Source organism: Rattus norvegicus, chromosome X (assembly GCF_021556685.1).
Source record: "Rattus norvegicus strain SHRSP/BbbUtx chromosome X, alternate assembly SHRSP_T2T, whole genome shotgun sequence".
NCBI classification, from domain to species: Eukaryota; Metazoa; Chordata; class Mammalia; order Rodentia; family Muridae; genus Rattus; species Rattus norvegicus.
This window is the reverse complement of record NC_141554.1, coordinates 136,423,053-136,440,638: the sequence shown is the minus strand read 5'-3', so window position 1 is coordinate 136,440,638 and position 17,586 is coordinate 136,423,053. Positions and strand designations below refer to the sequence as shown.

At 44.5% G+C, this 17,586-nt stretch overlaps 1 protein-coding gene across 2 annotated transcripts; it reads right to left on the bottom strand.

Moving 5' to 3' along the window:
• Positions 1-3,961: 3,961 nt before the first annotated feature.
• On the bottom strand, positions 3,962-15,595 carry Rab33a (RAB33A, member RAS oncogene family). Of its 2 annotated transcripts, none has more exons than XM_087600198.1 (2): positions 14,946-15,595; positions 3,962-4,544 (listed from the first exon to the last, which is right to left on the bottom strand). In XM_087600198.1, the coding sequence occupies exons 1-2, from the start codon at positions 15,218-15,220 to the stop codon at positions 4,436-4,438; spliced, it is 384 nt and encodes a 127-aa protein (XP_087456324.1). In that variant the 5' UTR covers positions 15,221-15,595; the 3' UTR covers positions 3,962-4,435. The 2 variants fall into 2 exon arrangements, with proteins under 2 accessions (XP_087456324.1, NP_001101727.1); NM_001108257.1 differs by having other exon boundaries at positions 3,963-4,544; positions 14,963-15,375.
• Positions 15,596-17,586: the final 1,991 nt, after the last annotated feature.

Here is a 17,586-nt window from a genome sequence, read left to right as displayed (position 1 = left end):
CACACAACAACATGTGGAAAATACAATATACAAATACCTATCCGAAAATTACATTCCATTTATGTTATCTTCCCTGAATTTTCCAAAATTCCTGAACAAAATATTTCCAATGCTGTTTTATAGATGAAGACACTAGGTTAACATCTTGTCTGGAAGTAAGTTCATCAGGAAATACCGACATTGGCATGATACATATTTTCCTTACCTCATTTTAGTAAAATCAGATCGTTTTCTTCCTACTACTAAAGTTTTTGAGAGGTTGGGGGCAGGGAGGTTGGGTGTTCGGTTTTGTTTGATTTTTTTTTTGTGGTAGTGCTAGAAATGGAACTGAGGACTTCATGCATGCTAGGCTAGTGCTCTACCACTCACCTACACCCCACATGAAGTGGTATTGTGCGCCTGTCATCCTAGTGCTCAAGAGACTGAGGCAGGGGAATTGAGAGTTTCAGCCTAAGCTGTTACATATTGAGCTTCTAGACAGTATGCGCTACAGAGGGACATACTGATTCAAAAAGCCAAAAATAATAGTCTAATAGCTGTCATTAATTCAGTGAGAAACATAAAAGCAGCGAAGTAGAGTTAATCTTAAACAAGTGCCACGTCTAAATAAACCAGACTGGTCAATTGATTATTTCAAGTCAGAAGGACGTGTAACTTCGGAAAAGACCATTTGGCCTGCACTTTCGACATACAGCAAGTTACAATGGTTCTTTCAGGAGGGATGGCCTTCACATACCAAAGCTGGGAAAGGGCCTTGGTCACAAGAGACTGGTCATTAAGGCTACAGTGACCTCGAATAAACATAACCCTTATCTTCCAACAGTGACTACATCCCCACCACGGACCTCTGTAAGGACAACCTTACAATTTACTACCCTAGTTAAGATAACAAATTGTCATGTTATTACTTTATGGATTTATTGTCCTTGACCTAAAAAGTATGAATGCATCATGCTTTGGTCATTTCTTCAGAATCCAATGTTGTGAACATTTCTATGTACATGTAAAACTAATTGAAAAAAATCAATGATCTTGACGAGATCTTGACAAGAACTGATCTTGTCAATCAGTTCTTGTATGAATTGGGTTCATTGATCTTGCCAAGGGACCCCCACACACACAAACTAAGAAGAATAGAACTAACCTCTTTGTCTGATTCCATTCAGTGAGGTCCCTGGAAGATACACAGGACAATATCGGAGATAGCTCCCCTTTATTTGATTTTGGTTTTATATTTTTATTTTTTTATTTTTTTTGGCTTATCAGGACAAGGTTTCTCTGGGTATCCCTGGCTGTCCTGGAACTCACTCTGTAGATCAGGCTGGCCTGGAATTCAGAGCTCTGCTTGCCTCTGCCTCTGCCACCTGAATGCTGGGATTAAATGTGCCGCCCCCACTTAAGTCTCTTGATTTCCATATGGCCTCAAGTTAGCCAGGTTTCTTACCCATGATTCTGCCTAAAGCTTCTTCTAGTCATCTAAGATTAAATGCAAAGTCACAATACTTATTGGGGGAAAGAAATAAGTACCAACCCCAGAATCAGAGCTAGCCCTAAAGTTCATTTCTTGTTCTGGTTCAGCCGTACCATATATGAGCTCCTGGAAAGCCTAGGCTACATAGTGAGATACCGACTCAAAGACAATCAATATGCCTTGTTTCTTTCCCTGGCTTCAGAATCTATCCCCTGCACAGGTGAAGTGCTGCTCTTGTCTCCCTGCTTGTCCACTCCACTACTACACCATGGTGTTCTTAACATAGCAGGTTCACAGGCTTCCCTGGGGAGAGTGAAACCAGAGCGATTTGACAGGGAGTAATCCCAGGACACCTTCAGGCCATTTCCTTTTGTAAGAATATCCTAGCTTCTGTTGTCTAAGTGCCTGAGTTGGGACTAGGATTTATTTGTTCCTGCAGGGTGGGCAAACATAGAACCACTTTGCTGCATTCACTAACTTCACCAGCAGGGGGCGTGTGATAGACATGCAGTCCTCTCCCTAGAGCCAATTTTGTCTCTTGCATCTAGAGTGGCTCTCAGTGTGCAAGTGTTTATACTCAGGATTAGTCTTCCCAAGTCTCTTGAAGCTAAGAGGCTCTTACCTACTAGTTTCAGGCAAAGAGCTCACGGACAATGGGCATGACCAAAATAGTTTCATTTTTGTTGCTTAGAGCCTGAAAGGATCCACTTTACCCAGTTGCGTTCCCTGGAAACCCTGAGTGTCTCCTATTGTTCCCGCAGCTGGCTTCAATGTTGTGGCTCAAGAAAGATAGCGTCTGCTTTTAGAGCTTGTCAGAAAGCTTAGAGAAAGGTACACACAGAGAGGCATGGGAGCACCACAGAATCATCTGTGAACATTTTAAGAATTAGAAATCCTGAACCCCACTTTAGAGCTTCTGGATAGACGGGGTTGGAAATCTGTACTGTAAGTAATTGAGATTCCACAGGAAGCATGAAGCAGCATTTGAGAACCACTAATTCAAGAGAATCCCTAATGAGATATTTCATTGATCCTCACACCGCTGCACAGCCCTTAGGGGCATGGGTAGCCAAAGGATTTGGATTAACCCAAGTGGTTTCACTGCATGAATCATGCTGGGATCCTTGAGAAACTTAAAGGTAGTTCAAGAGTGTAAACTGGCCTTCCCAAAAGGAGCACATACCCTATTTTTATTTAACATAAAAATACATTCATGGACTGAAAAGATTGCTCATTGGGTAAAGATGTTGTTGCCAAGTCTGATGACCTGAGTTCAATTCCTGGAACCCACGTGGTGGAAGGACACAATCAAGTCCTGCAGTCCATCCTGTGACTTCCACACACATACTGTTATGCTTCGTCACACCCTGAACACAATAAATAAATATAATCAAATGAAAAATGATAAATACAGTTATTTTTTCTAGGAGAAGTCGCTGGTGTTGAGTGTACAGTATTCTATATTCTTACAACATAACCTTATACTCACTGCTGTCTAATTATTTTTTATTGGTTTTTCGACCCAAGGTTTCTCGGGGTAACAGCCCTAGCCTGGCCTGGAACTTGCTCTATAAGGTAGCCTAGCCTCGAACTCATAGAGATCTACCCAACTCTGCCTCCTGAGTGCTGGAATTAAGGGTGTTCACACCACTACCCTGCTTAATTGTGTTGTTTATTAAAGATTTATTTTATGTATGTGAGTGTTTTACCTGAATGTGCACAAGAAGCCAGAGGAGATCAGAACTGGGCATGAGTTCCTTGAAACTGGAGTCACAGACCGTCGTGAGCCATGACGTAGATGCTGTGAATTGAAACTGGTCCTCAGCAAGAACAACAAGTGCTTTTAATCATTGCACCATCTCACCAGCCGCCATTGTTGGATTCTTGTTTCTCAGTAATTACATTATTCTGTAATTGGGGCATGGGGCCTTTGGACAGGATGTGTCTTCCTGGAACACATATTCCATGGCATTCTTTGCATAGTATGTATCTGTTAGACTGACAGGGAGCAAACATCTCCTTCTCATGATGAAATGTGTGGGGAATTGAATTTTTGTGAAAGAACTGGGACTGTGACGCAGCCTGTTTTTATTTTAGAAAAGGAAGCAAAACATCAAAGGCTCATACCTCAGAAATGAGGGAAACATTAAATCCATAGCTCCTCTCAAGACTTCAGGGTGGCGCCCATCTTATTAATCTCCAGCACTTGGGAGGCAGAGGCAAGAGGATCTCTGAATTTGGGGCCAGCCACATCTACAAACTGAGTTCCAGGACAGTCAGGATTATGCCAAGAAACCCTGTCTTGGGGGAAAAAAAACAAAGCAAACATGCAAACAGACAAACAAAAGACTTTTGACTGTTTAAAAAAAACCCTCCCCTATGGGTGGGGATGGAGCTCAGGGATAGAGAGCTCTTTATTATCAGATGCAAGGTCCTGGCTTAGACCTTGGAAGAAAGACCTGGAAGAAAGCAAGACTCAAAGCCACGTGATAATCTATACAAATTTTATTTTTGATATTAGTTTGTATGGAAACAAGCAGGTGTGAGCATTATGCAGGCACAGAAAAAAAGGGGAAGAAAAAACTCCAGTGCTCTCGAGTATTTACACCATTTGGTTTCAACAAGGACAGGAAGTTTTACTGTTAGCTTCCTGTGGGAACTCCAGTGTCTGCACCTTTCCTTGCTGCCTCTCAGCATCACGGTACAAGAGGGATTTCTGGGCCTTCAGTCGGCAAGCCAGGCACATGAAGATTGACTCCACATTCTGGCTTTCTTTGGGGTCCTTGGCTGATGTCTCAAATAAGAGCATGTTGTGGGCATCAGCAAATTTCAGGGCTAAGTTGGAGGGTACCTGGATCTGTTCCCTCAAGTCACACTTGTTACCCACAAGCACCTTTGGGACTAGCGGGGGCACAGCATGCCCATTGCATTCCTGGATCCACATTTTTAAGTTGGTGAAGGAGGTCATCTTGGTGACGTCATAGACAAAGACCACTGCATGCACATTGCGGTAATAATGCTCAACCATGCTTTTACGGAAGCGTTCTTGTCCTGCCGTGTCCCACACCTGAACCTGCAACAAAGACCCATATGTAAAGTCAGAAAAGGGAACAAGAGTAGAAGAGAAAAAGCATAGTCTGAGCTGGGCAGTGGTGGCACACCTCTTTAATCCTAGCACGGGGAAGGCAGAGATGGATGAATCTCTGTGAGTTCGAGGCCAGCCTGGTCTACTGAGTTCCAGAACAATCAGGGCTGTTACACACAGAAACCCTGTCTCAAAAAATAAAACAAATACCTATTCTTTAAAGGATTAAAAAATGAGGTTACAAATCCCGATATAACAAGTACTTCTTGACAGATTGACAGTATGGACCCCAGAGAGAAGTTTTATACTTTTCTAAGTGTGTTTGTTTGTTTGTTTGTTTCTGGGTGAAAATACTGAGGTGAAAAGTTTAAAGGATTGTAGTATAAAAATAGTACACAAGAGCTGGAGAGCTGGCTCAGGAGTTAATAGCACTGGTTGAAGAGGTCCCAAGTTTGATTCCTAGAACCTGTAAGGTAACTAACTCACAACTGCCTGTAACTACAGTCCCAAGGGATTGGATGAACTCCTCTGACCTTGACTAGCCCCAGGCATACACAGTGCACTTCACATGTGCAAGCAAAACATTCACACACATAAAATAATGAATCTTTTTAAAATTAATAAAAAATAGTACCCAGATTGGTCAGATTTTCTGGAGGGCAATGTGACAATTTTACCAATAATCTTAAAAATGCTCACAACGCTTAGACCTATAATCCTGCTTTCAGGAATCTAAACAAAAGACATTGGAGAGATGCCCTCAAAGTCTGTGAAAATATCTTCGTCACAGTGTCACTGTTCCTGAAGGCAAACAATGTTCGCTAGAAGAGGAATAGCATGCGCACAGTAATGTTTGCCCCAGTTCACACCTGCGACTACAGCAATTCCTGCAATCCACAAGAGGAAGGCAAAAAGATGGCTGACAGTTCAAGACCAGCCTGGGCTACATGACAAAACTCTGTCTTAAAAGAGCAAAGAGACAAAGTGAGAAAGAGAGAAAACATATAAAAGAACATTTCAGGGTTGGTGTGCTCAATTTTTAACCAGTCCCAAATCTGTTTCATATGATAGAACCTCAATTTCCAAAAACATACAACATAAAAATATTTGTAGAAAAGTTTTAGAATTGTATATATCAGAAAGGTAATGGCTACTTGAAAACAGGACATATTTATTTTCTTTGTTTTCTTTCCTGCCATTGTTTGAGACAGGGTCTTAATGTGTATATACATCAAGCTGGCTTCCAAGTTGCTAGCTATATAGCCCAAGCTAGCCCCAAACTAGTGATCCTCCTGGCTGACCTTTCCGAGGTCTTGGATTATAGGCATGCACCTTCTTTGCATTATGAGAAAAACTGGGTCCAGCTAGCTACAAAGCAAGTTGGAGGCTAGCCTGGGCTATATGACAGCCTGCTTTCCTCCCATCAGAAAAATGAAATTAGTGTTTAAATCCTCACCATTGAGCCTTATTTATTTATTTATTTATTTATTTATTTATCTATTAATATGAATCTCAAATTCACGATTGTCCTGTCTCAGCCCACCTGGTGCTGGAATTACACATTTTAGCCACCATGCCTGTTTTCCAGTTTATTTTTAAATTCACTTCTTTGTTATGTAAAAGATAATTAAATTCGCCCTATTTTTCTTCTGCATCTTGGCTTTTGGGATAAAGGCCAACTTATGAAGAGAGAAATCTGGTATCAGTAGCATATGCAGAGGCATAGTTCCCAGGGGGATTACTCTGAGAGTCAACATATATTCAAGTCCAATTTTGTTTTCTGTTATGTATGCATGTCTGGGGCAACAGACATTCATGATCAGAATGATGATCTCAAGACCCTATAAAATTCTCAGCTAAGAAACAGAATGTTTCTTACTACTGTGACTTTTCACTTGAAGGATATAGTCTTTATGTGGAATTAGCAATCAGTGAGTCTAATCTTTGGAACAGAAATGACTCTTTGCTGACTGAAGATCTTATAAGATCATCATTCTGACCATCAGTTTCAATTGTCCAGGCTCTCCTTCTTCACCCTCTAAGATCTTTTAGTGAAGCTTTCTTTTTATATCTTCTATTTGAATTTTTCTTTGACAGAAGCTCACTTATAGCCTGGCTTGGCCTCAGACCGTCTGTCTCAGCTAAGTGTTGGGCTGCTGCAGGTTGTTACCACCCTCAGCTTCTGTTTGGATTTTCATGGACCCTGGGTCAGGCTCTCCTCTCCCTATCAGTGAACCCCAGTAGTCATTAGGTTTCTGGATGTCTCCACTCCATTGTCCCCCGAGTGCTGCTGTCCCATAGCCACCCTGCCTGCATCCGCCTCTTCCGGAAATTATGGTGGCCCTCTAAGTGCATGTGGTGTCAAATCCAAGTATTTCAGTCTGTCTTAATTTGATCTATTTCAGCCTATGTTGAAGCTACTCGGCCACGTCTTTCTCTGTGCCTTCAGTTCATCCTTCGACAGTGTATCTGGTGGCCTCCACTTCCTCATCCCAATCTCATCCATTCTTGAAGATTCAGCTTGTGCCTCCACCATTGTCCTCAATTTTGGGGATGGGGTGGGGGAAGAGGGCAAAATTTCTGAGACAGGGTCTCTCTATGTAGCCCTGGCTGTCCTGGAACACACTCTGTAAACCAGCTAGCCTTGAACTCAGATTATTAGCCTGCCTCTACCTCCCCAGTGCTGGGATTAAAGGCATATGCCACCATGCCTGCTTCAAACATTTTTTCTTAAATATTTAAAGACTATGTATGTATGTATTTACTTACTTACTTACTTATTTATATTTTATGTGTATGAGTGTTTTGTTTGCATGTATGCCTGTGCACCATGGCACATGCAGTGGCTACAGAGGCCAGAAAAAGAAGGCCAGTTCTCTGGAGCTAGAATCCCAAATGGTTCTCAGTCACCATATAGGTGATGGGAACAAAACCCTGGACCTCTGGAAGAGCAGCCAGTGCTCTTGAATATTGAACCATCTCTTCAGTAACCCCCACGCCCCCGCCGCCCACACACACACACCTGCAAATCTTGTCTAACTTCTGCAATTCTCTTTTCTTAGGAATTGCACTTTGGGTCTACATCATGCCAGAGAATACATATGTGTGCTCTGTGTCCATGAGTGCTGCTGGCCCCTTGCTGACTGAACTTGGCAGTATTTCTCAGCATTGGATTGTACATCATTGAGGCGGTGGTGATCAAAAGCAGTACTGGCCTGAGCCACTAGATCTCCCAGCAGTTGGACAGCTCAGGTATCTGCCAAAGCCATTTCAGAGAAAGCATCTGACTTTCGTTACACACAAAAGCAAAAAATCCTCAAAGGCTTATTTGTTTCTGTAAGAAGAGACAATTTTTTTTTATTCCTTCTACCTCTCTGGTGCTCTGAACAGGAAGAACAAGAGGCAGATGGGGAGAGGGATGGAGGTCAGGGAGAAGAAAACATACCAAGTCCAAGAATATCATTTCCACTTGGCTCCTGGTCTCCACTTCCCACCCCCAGTCTCCAGTAGTCTTAACTCTTGCCTGAGCGAAGCTGAATTCCTAACGGCCCTCAGGCGTGTGGCAGATGCTTTAACACCATGAGCTCAGAATTCTAAAAATACCTCCAGGAACACGGGTGGGAATGTGTGAGGTGTTTGAAGCTGAGTAAGGTTGGCTGTTTGGCTTTTCCTTGGCGTCCTAATTGTGTACGCCACTCAAGTCAGTCGCCAGAACTGTAGGGAGAGCCTCTCTGCTGGAGACCTCCTCTGCCTTTCCAAAGCTACAAAGAAAGCCTTGAAGCTTTCATTCAGAGGCTTGGTAGTTCACGGATAGTTACTTCTCCCTCCCCTGCTCTATAGAAACCACATCCGAAGTTTTGACCCCCCCTCCCCTGCCATGATGAAAGCCTGGAAGCAGGCTACACCCAGCAGAAAATAGAACTAGGCAGTATGGCTTCAATGCCTTTGAAAGGGCCTTACATCAGACAGGCTCACTAGACACATGGAATGGGCTCTCTGTGTCAGGGGATCCAGGTTTCCCAGTCCCCAACATCCTCACAATCCTTTCATCCTTGCTAGGAAGTGAAACGTAGATGCTCCCTCTCCTCTGTCCTTCCTTCCCAGTAGACATGGTAGAAGCTTGTCCCTTAGCTATGCGTGCCCGATCCTCATCACTCTCAGAGGGCCAGTAGGGTACAGTGGCGTCAAACCAACTGCAGTGCAAATCTCTGTCCAAATCTCCTGCTAGTTGTGGGGATTTTGTTCAGCGTCCCCATCTGGAAAATGACAAGAGCAAGCAATTGCGCAGGCATGCTTTGGTGGCGTTCCTTGGTTATGCATGTCACTGCCTAATACAGATTCCAGAACCCCCAGATGCCCACATCATGGAAGCTCAAATGCCCTCTATAAAATGCTGTACTGTTTACATATTGCCTTATACGCCCCTCTTACATATTTTAAATTATCTTAAAATATTTGATACAATGCAAATGATCAAAAATACTTGATTTAACGTATTGCTTATGGAATATGAAAAATTCTATATGTTTAGGGTAGATGCTTATACTCACATATATAATATACATACATACATATACATACATATACACTACATATATGTATATGTTGTGTGTGTGTGTGTGTGTATGTGTGTGTGTGTGTTTTGTTTTAGAGACAAGATCTCATATAGCCCAGACTGGCCTGCCTTGGACTCCTTATGCAGCCAAAGATGACCTTGAATTTCTGATTTTCCTGCTTCCATTTCCTGAGTGGTAGGATTTCAGGATGTTCCACTGGGTCAGGATTATGTGGCAGTGGGATTGAACTCTGGGCCTCATTCTTGCAAGACAAGCACTTTACTAACAGAGCTATATACCCTCAGTCCCTGCTTTTATTTTCTAAATATTTTATTCTCAGTTAGTTGGGTTCCACAAGGACAGAAGGCCAACTGTATGCAGTCTTTCTTCCTCTCAGGCTTGGACACATGAATCTCCATGACATTACACTGAGTCCACATGGACAGCTGGAAAGACAGCATTCTGACTCCTAGTTAGTAGCTGAGTAAATGAATAATCATTTCTTAGCTGAGCCTCACTCTCCTCATCTCTAGAATGGGAACACGGGCTTCTCTGGTGCTAGGATGACCCAATGAGATGATACATGAGAAACAGCTTTTGTAAAATATGTTGTGCTCAATGAATATTAGTTGTTTTTTTTTTTAGTACTGTGTCTCGGGTCTACTGCTTTTCACTCTGGCAAGCTTGGCACTAGAAGCTGAAACAAGGCAAGGGCAGCCAGTGGGGGGGGGGCAGGGAGAAAGATTCATCAACTTGCCATGACTGGGTTGGGATAGGCTCAGATTAGTGGGGGATAGATGAAGGATGCAGGGGGAGAGGGCACAGTGTGGAGAGCTGCTACAGAGTAACTGTACCTTTTTACCATTTTCTGAGACTTGTCTGCCTGAATGAGCTTCAGCAAGCTCTCCGTCCCCTGCACAAGCTCTGAGCTGACCAAAGTATCTTTTCCTCAGGGGACCTAGCTGGCATCATTCTATAAATGGACCATGGATATCCCTTTGTTGGAAGCCAATTTCAGAAGGCTTAAGTGCAAAAAAGAGAAGCATTTACAACCTTTGGTGGATAGGGAAAATTTAAAAGAAATCTTTTTTAGCAATAAACTGGACTGTGCCATGTTTCCATGTTTATCTACACAAACCTGGCACACTTGGCAATAAAAAGGACAGAGACAAAGACAGACAGACACACATACAGAGAGAGAGAGAGAAAGAGAGAGAGAGAGAGAGAGAGAGAGAGAGAGAGAGAGAGAGAGAGAGAGAGAGAGAGATTAGGGAAGGGAAAGGGGAAAGGGGGAAAAGAAAGGAGAAGAAGAGGGAGAGGAAGAGAGGAGAAGGCAGCAAGGAACACACAGCGATGGATAACTAATCATTAAGCTGACAGAAGATGGAAGCCTAGAAGCCCCCACAGATATGATGTCATTCTGACTGCAGGCAGCTTGTAAGGAACACTGAGCTCAGCCTCCTTGCACTTAGTAACATAGCACAGGAAGGTGTTTTCCCCAGTGATCAGCAGAGAGGAAGAACTCTACAGTCTGGCCCATGCCTGCCTATAGACACAGCCAACTGACAGTGGGGGTTCTAGGCCTGTGGGAGGTACCCAAACTAGGCAAAAGGGCTACTTTCTTTTAATTTTACCAAGAATGGTTCAACAATGCCTATCCACCCCCCCCCCACCCTATTCATTGGTTTCTGATGCTTTTAGGCTGAGACAGACACAATATGGTTTAGCTAAACCTGTAGGTTACACATACATAATGCATAATTAAGAGAAACTCCACCCTTCCTTAGTGAGTTGGAAGATGTCTCCATCTTTCCTAGATTGGTCAGGAAAAGCTGCCAGAATTTCTAGGTGGTGTCCCACCATGTTGCTTGCGCAGACAGCCTTCTGGGTGGGTTAAATGGACTTTAGGACTTATCTACTCTTCTAAACCTGGCAGTGTAAAACCCAGAACGAGCACCGGGATTAGGAGACCTGCATTGTACAGTTGATCTTAGATAAGTCGCTTTCTTTCTCTAAGCTCTAGTTCCCTATCTCTAAAATGGGGACTTTGGATTAGAGGGGATTTGCCCCTGAGATCCTTTCTTTTTTTTTTTAAGATTTATTTTATTTATTATATATATAAGTACACTGTAGCTGTCTTCAGATACACCAGAAGAGGGCATCGGATCTCCTTACAGATGGTTGTGAGCCACCATGTGGTTGCTGGGAATTGAACTCATGACCTCTGGAAGAGCAGTCAGGTGCTCTTAACCGCTGAGCCATCTCTCCAGCCCTTGGTTCTTTTTTCTTTTTTTTCTTTCTTTTTTTTCCCCCCGGAGCTGGGGACCGAACCCAGGGCTTTGCGTTTCCTAGGCAAGCGCTCTATCACTGAGCTAAATCCCCAACCCCCCTGAGGTCCTTTCTATCTCTAGACCCCTGTAATTCTTAGACCTACAGTGAGACAGTCATGGTATGAAACTTAGAGTACTCGGTTGAGTGTCCTGAGTACAAGCAACATAGATTTCTTGTTTAAATTCCTTTTCACTTATTTAGTGGCACTGGGGATATAGTCCAAGGCCTCACATATGCTAAACACACACTCTACCACTGGACTTCACCCCAAACCTGAAGGGGATAACTTGAAGGTTCCTTGCTTGATCCTTGGATCCCTGCCTAGGCACAATAAGACTGGCTGCTTAGTAGTGTGTCACTCCCAATCTAGTAGAGTAGATCTTGCCTTCTAAATATAAAGAACATGGACTCTGGATCTCAATTGAAATTCTACCAATGACAAAAGATCTCTGGACAAGATCTCTGGACAAGGTATTTCATCTGTCTCAAACTCAGTCTCCTTATCTGTCAAAGGAGAATAATAAAAATCCCAATTTTACCCTGGCAAGATGGTTTGGCACTTGGCACCCAACCTAATGACCTCACTTTAATTCCTGAAACTCAGAGGGTGGAAAGAAAGAATGCTCTATGGAACACGTGTGCCTACACACACACACACACACACACACACACACACACACACACACACTCCGTAGATTTTAAAAATTAAAAATATTTTAAATTCTTAATTCCTAGAGTTTTTGTATCAAATAAGACATAAAATGCCGGGGTTGGGGATTTAGCTCCGTGGTAGAGCGCTTGCCTAGCAAGCACAAGGCCCTGGGTTCGGTCCCCAGCTCCGAAAAAAAAAGAACCAAAAAAAAAAAAAGACATAAAATGCCTAGCTTGGGCTTTGTTTAATTAATAATTTTTAAATTTAGTTTCGATTAATTTTTATTATTTTTAATTATGTGTAGGTATGTGCACATGAGTGAACCTATCTGTGGAGGCCAGAGGCATCAGATCCAGCTAGAGCTAGAATAACAGAGTCCTCTGAATGAGATTGTCATATGTACCACTCCGGGGACACAAGGGGGCGAGGCTAGGAGAGGTAATAGTACACTAGTCTAGAAATGAGAAAGAATACTGAGCAGTCTCTACCAGTCCCTGCCAGGGTGTCTACTTATAATCTGACCAACTACTATTGCTGGCTGAACTCTGGGGCTACCTCAGCCTATCACACCGCATTTTTCTCTCCCCCAAAGGGCAACTAACATTGGTAATTATCTTTAAACCATTTTTTGGCACTTTTTTTTCTCGCAGGAAAAGCATGAGGCACAATCTACCTCCTTCTTGATCTCCTGCCAACTGCCAGGATCCTCCATCTTCTCACAGACACTCTGGTCTCTCACCTGCCAGCTTTGGCCTTAGGGAAGCGAGGTCATCATGTCCCAGGTCTTACACTCCACTGACGTTGTTTCTTGACAAATTTGTCCTCAGAGGTTCCTCCTTGAACTGTGTTACAAGGCTTTGTCCTCTTGAAAATATCATCTTTCCCCCAAAGCCCATATTAAGCACTTATCTGCATGGGGTGTTGTGCTGATCTCTGTTTCTAGTGAGTCACACTGTCACGGGCTCTGCCCTCTGGGGGAAAAAAGTCTAGGATATTTGGCAGAGACTTGAAAGTCAGTTTGGTTCAGTACAGGGGTTGGGGTAATGGTTTAAAACCCTCCCCAAGGCCGTTGGGTGATGACTCCACCCACTGTTCACCTCCTACCCCTCATTTCTCCTCCTCCTCCCTCTCTCCACCTTCATCTTTCCTTCTCCCATGCACTTCCTTTTCCCACCACTCAAACTTCAGATGGTTTTAACATGCTGCTCCAACTTTTAAGCCCAGGAAACTCTTTAGCTCACTGTAACACTTGAATTTAAATAAATAATAACATTAAACATGAATGATTTTGAAGTTGTTTCAAAATGCATCCTTTGATTTATTTCTACTTTGGTAACGTCTTAGACTTTCCATTGTCTTATAGCCATATATTAAAGAAACTAGACACTGTCGAGGAGAAAGCTCTCACCTGTGCAAACATTCAACATGAAGAGGCTTGACAAAGAAAAGCCAGATACCCGCATTGGCTTTAAAAGGACATCCCTGTTGCCTCAAATTGGGAAGAGCTAAAACAGAAGTTCAAAAGAATATACTATCTCCCAGACCCTGGGGCTCACTTTGTCTCCCACCTGTCTTCTTAGAGCTCGTTTGCTGAAATCATTTTAAAATGCAATCATTTTAATCACCAAGAAATCTTGCACATTTTGGGGGTGTTTCGTCATTCTCTCCAGTTCACCAGACCTGTCCGTGTCACTCAGAGCACAGGACAGGACATGTGGCTCTCTCAGCTGTTTGACCAGCAAGAACTTTACCTTCATCTCTGCCCCCAACCCCCACCAGGGGTCCTGCTCAAGAAAAGGCTAGCTGTGAGTCTAGAGGACTTAGTGTTTAGCAGCCCTGGCGTCTCCTTAGAAGCTTTCTATGACACACAAAGCTGTCCTTGCCATCCTCTGCTTCCTGCTACCCCTTCCCAACACACTGGCATAGCCTGTCTTCCTGACTTTCTACTTTTACTACCCTAAATGAACGTATAAAAATATTTGTATTTGGGGGCTGGGGATTTAGCTCAGTGGTAGAGCGCTTACCTAGGAAGCGCAAGGCCCTGGGTTCGGTCCCCAGCTCCAAAAAAAAAGAACCAAAAAAAAAAATATTTGTATTTGGCCTATTTAGTAAACTATGGAGAGGAAGTCAAGGCACTTCCCCTGACCCTCAGATAAGTTGTTTCCCAATAGGCCTTCTGAAGACAATGCCAGTAGAATGAGTAATCGGCTCACCCAACCCAGGGAAAGCAGCAAGCATCTGGGAGGGACTGCCCCAAAGAACACGTTTTTTTGGAGGTTATGAAGAGCCGGCAGGTGACTATGTCTCAATTTTTAAAAGGGCTCGTGGCTTTGTGACATAACCATCTTCCACTCCACCTCCATCCCAAGTCAGCTCTAATCTCAAGTGTAAACTGCAATTTAAAATAAAGCAGTGTTCTTGCTCCATGAATTCCCACAGGGCTTAGCCAGGATGACTTTTTTTTTTCAGCCTATTGGCACCCAAGAGGTAGAAAAGACCTCAAAATCTATAAAGTGCTTTGAGATCCATCCCAGAAAACTAAGACTAGAGACGTCTCAGGCCTTCCTGTGTTCAGAAATGTCTCTTGCGCTTAGGGTTGAGGACAATTTCAAACCTGCTTCTCCAGGGCAGAGCTGTCAGTCAGGGGGAAAGGGTAAGAATGCAAGCACTCTGGCTTGCCAGAAAATTTGGGTTAGGTGAGGATGGGCCCCCGAAAGAAGCTAAAGGGGTTATGGATGTGCCCAGGGTCTTGAGCTCGGCAGGTGGCGACACAGCCAAAGCTAGTCATTTATTATCACTAGCGATATACCTCAGGCGGAAACCCCCTCCCAGGTTCCTCCCTGCCCGGACCTGACCAGCTGGATCACCTTGATCTTCTCGCCCTCGATTTCCACGGTCTTCTCCCTGAAGTCCACACCGATAGTGGCCTCAGTCTTGTCTGGGAAAGTACCCCCGCAGAAGCGGAAGGTCAGGCAGGTCTTGCCCACGTTGGAGTCCCCAATCACGATGATTTTGAAAATGCGAATCTGCACGTACTGGTCCATCGATGAGTCGAGCTCCAAGGATGCTAAGCCAGCAGCTGAGGCGGGCTGCAGGCTCCCATGGCCCAGGATGGGCTGCGCCATCTCCCCGGGACAGGACCCGGGTCCCAACCCCACTCGCGGGCTCCACACAAAGAAAGCGGCCACGTTAGTGCGCTTAAAGCGAGAGAGCTTTGTGCGTGCGTGCGTGTGTGTGTGTGTGTGTGTGTGTGTGTGTGTGTGTGTGTGTTCGTGTGCGGGTCTGGAAGTGTGTGTCCGCCCGTGTGTGCGTGCGCCGGCAGCGTGTGTGCGCGCGCGCGTGAAGAGGGTGCTCTCACCCCAGGCACCCCTCCTCCTTCCCTAGTGCACCCTCCTGTCAGCTCAAAGGCACAGACACAAAAGCTTGAGAGCGAAGAAATGGAGAATGGGCCAGCCTTGAGAGATCTCCAGCCTGTGTGTGAGCTCTGGGACTGCAGGCTCAGGCTGTGCCCCGCCTTCGCCTAGACCCTCCCCTTCTGGACCCCAGGGACACACTGGAGGGAGAACGCCTAAGCACAACAGGGAAGGGATGAGGAGAGTGGAAGACACCACCTCAGGATAGCCTTCCCTTCTTGTCCCCAGTTCCGTGGTGGATTTCAGGCTTCCCGCCCCTACTTAGAGCTCATAGGGTCGGTGAGCAGTGAGCACAGCTGAGGAGGACAAAGAGCGCATCACAGGAGAGTTTCCAGTCCACTGGAGCACTAAGGGGTAGGGGATCTGGTCTACCGCTTTCACACCTCCACAGCCACTGACAGCTTCACCGCTGTGGTTCCCTGCCTCCCCCCACCAAGTCTTAGGAAAAAGAGGTATCCAGTCTTACTGAGTAAGCAGGTGCACTCTTTGGTGGCCAAGGAATTGGGGAGGGCACTGTCAGGACACTGGTAAAGGCAGTGGCTTTTGGAGGGCCCCCACGCAGCTGAAAGGAGACAGACACGGGGCACGGGCATGAGTGTGTAGGGGGTGTTACTGTTTCTGTCAAAGACTTGCCAGATGTAGGGGGGCGCGTACCAGGCGCCAACCTCCCCTCATCACACCACGAGCACCCACCCTCTGAATGTTCAGGAGGGCCGCTCCCATTGGTTGTCACAGTCGGTTGTGTTTCACTGGCCAATGGGGAAGGCCAGCCGCGGGAGAGGGCCGTACAGAGGCTGGGGTGGGGTGGGGGGGGACTAGTGGGGACAGTTCCAGCAAAGGGGGACTTTGTTTCTGTAGCTAACTATTACAAGCCCAGGTGAGGGGACCTAGGACATGGCATAAACCCCATAATTCCTGATACTCTGAGCCCTTCACAGATCCATACATTGTTTCAGAATGGTAGAGTCTCTAAGGGAATAGAATCCCAAGAAGGGTTCACCCACCCCCTGCAAGTGAATGCAGAACACAGTGGTTGGGTCTAATTTGCCAGAAGCCTAGATTATGCTTGGAAGATGATAAATGAATACAACTTTTTTACGGTATCAGAGGGCAGCTTCCCAAGGCTTACCAACCATCGCACGACTTGGTCAAGACCTATATTCCTTCTCCCAAAAGTGACTTTCAGGTTTAAAATGTGTATGAAATCAACTTAGGTACAATTTGCATACAATAAAGAGTACCCATTTTATGTTTGTTTTAGGATTTTGCTCATCTCCCTCATTTCATAGGCTAAGGTATCACTAACACATACCATTAGCATCAACCTATGAGCTATTGCTAATGTCATCAAAGCCAGGGGAACGAGTAGCACACATGAGCTGCCATTTTGCTTGTGAGGCTGATCTACAGGAAGAGTCAATTTTTATTAAAACCTTTTCCACTAAGAAAAAAATGTAAAAAAAAAAGGAAAAAGAAAAAAGAAAAAAAATGTAAAACTAACTTTTGTTCACCTGAGGTAATTACAGCCTCCATCTGCTAACCTAGGCCTAATTCTGGAAGCTTCTGTAATCTATATAATCTAATCTAGACCCAGAATGGTTTCAGCCTCTGAGACTTACTTAGGAATAAGGTTACCCTTTCTAGCTTTTTCTGAATTTTGGCTGGCTGGTTCAACTCAGCTGTTCTGACCCAAACTCCACTCTAAACTGGCTGGTTCAAACTGACTTCTCTCAGTTTCTGACTGAATTGCTCTGCTTGGCCTCATACTAACCTTAGCATTCTGTTCTAATCTGGCTCCATCTGCCTGCCTCTGTCTCCTGAGTGCTAGCATTAAAGGTGTGTACCACAGTGCCTGGACCTAAACTTTTCTTTACCTGAAACTTGCTCTATACCAGGCCGACCTTTAACTCAGAAATCAGCTTGCCTCTGTCTTCTGGGATTAAAGGTGTGTCTGTGTATCCCAGCCAAATCACACAGATCCAGAAGGTCTTTAGATGGGATCCCTTGCTAAAAGTAGGCATGTTGCTGGATTAAAATTCCTCTACAGGAAAATAAAATAAAATAGTTCAGGATCTGAA

Bases quoted from the DNA above. Each gene is read 5' to 3' on its own strand.
- Rab33a (NM_001108257.1), bottom strand. From the start codon at position 15,220: ATGGCGCAGCCCATCCTGGGCCATGGGAGCCTGCAGCCCGCCTCAGCT. The intron at 4,545-14,962 runs GTGATCCAGCTG...TCTTTGTTGCAG, and splicing joins TCGAGGGCGAGAAGATCAAG to GTTCAGGTGTGGGACACGGC.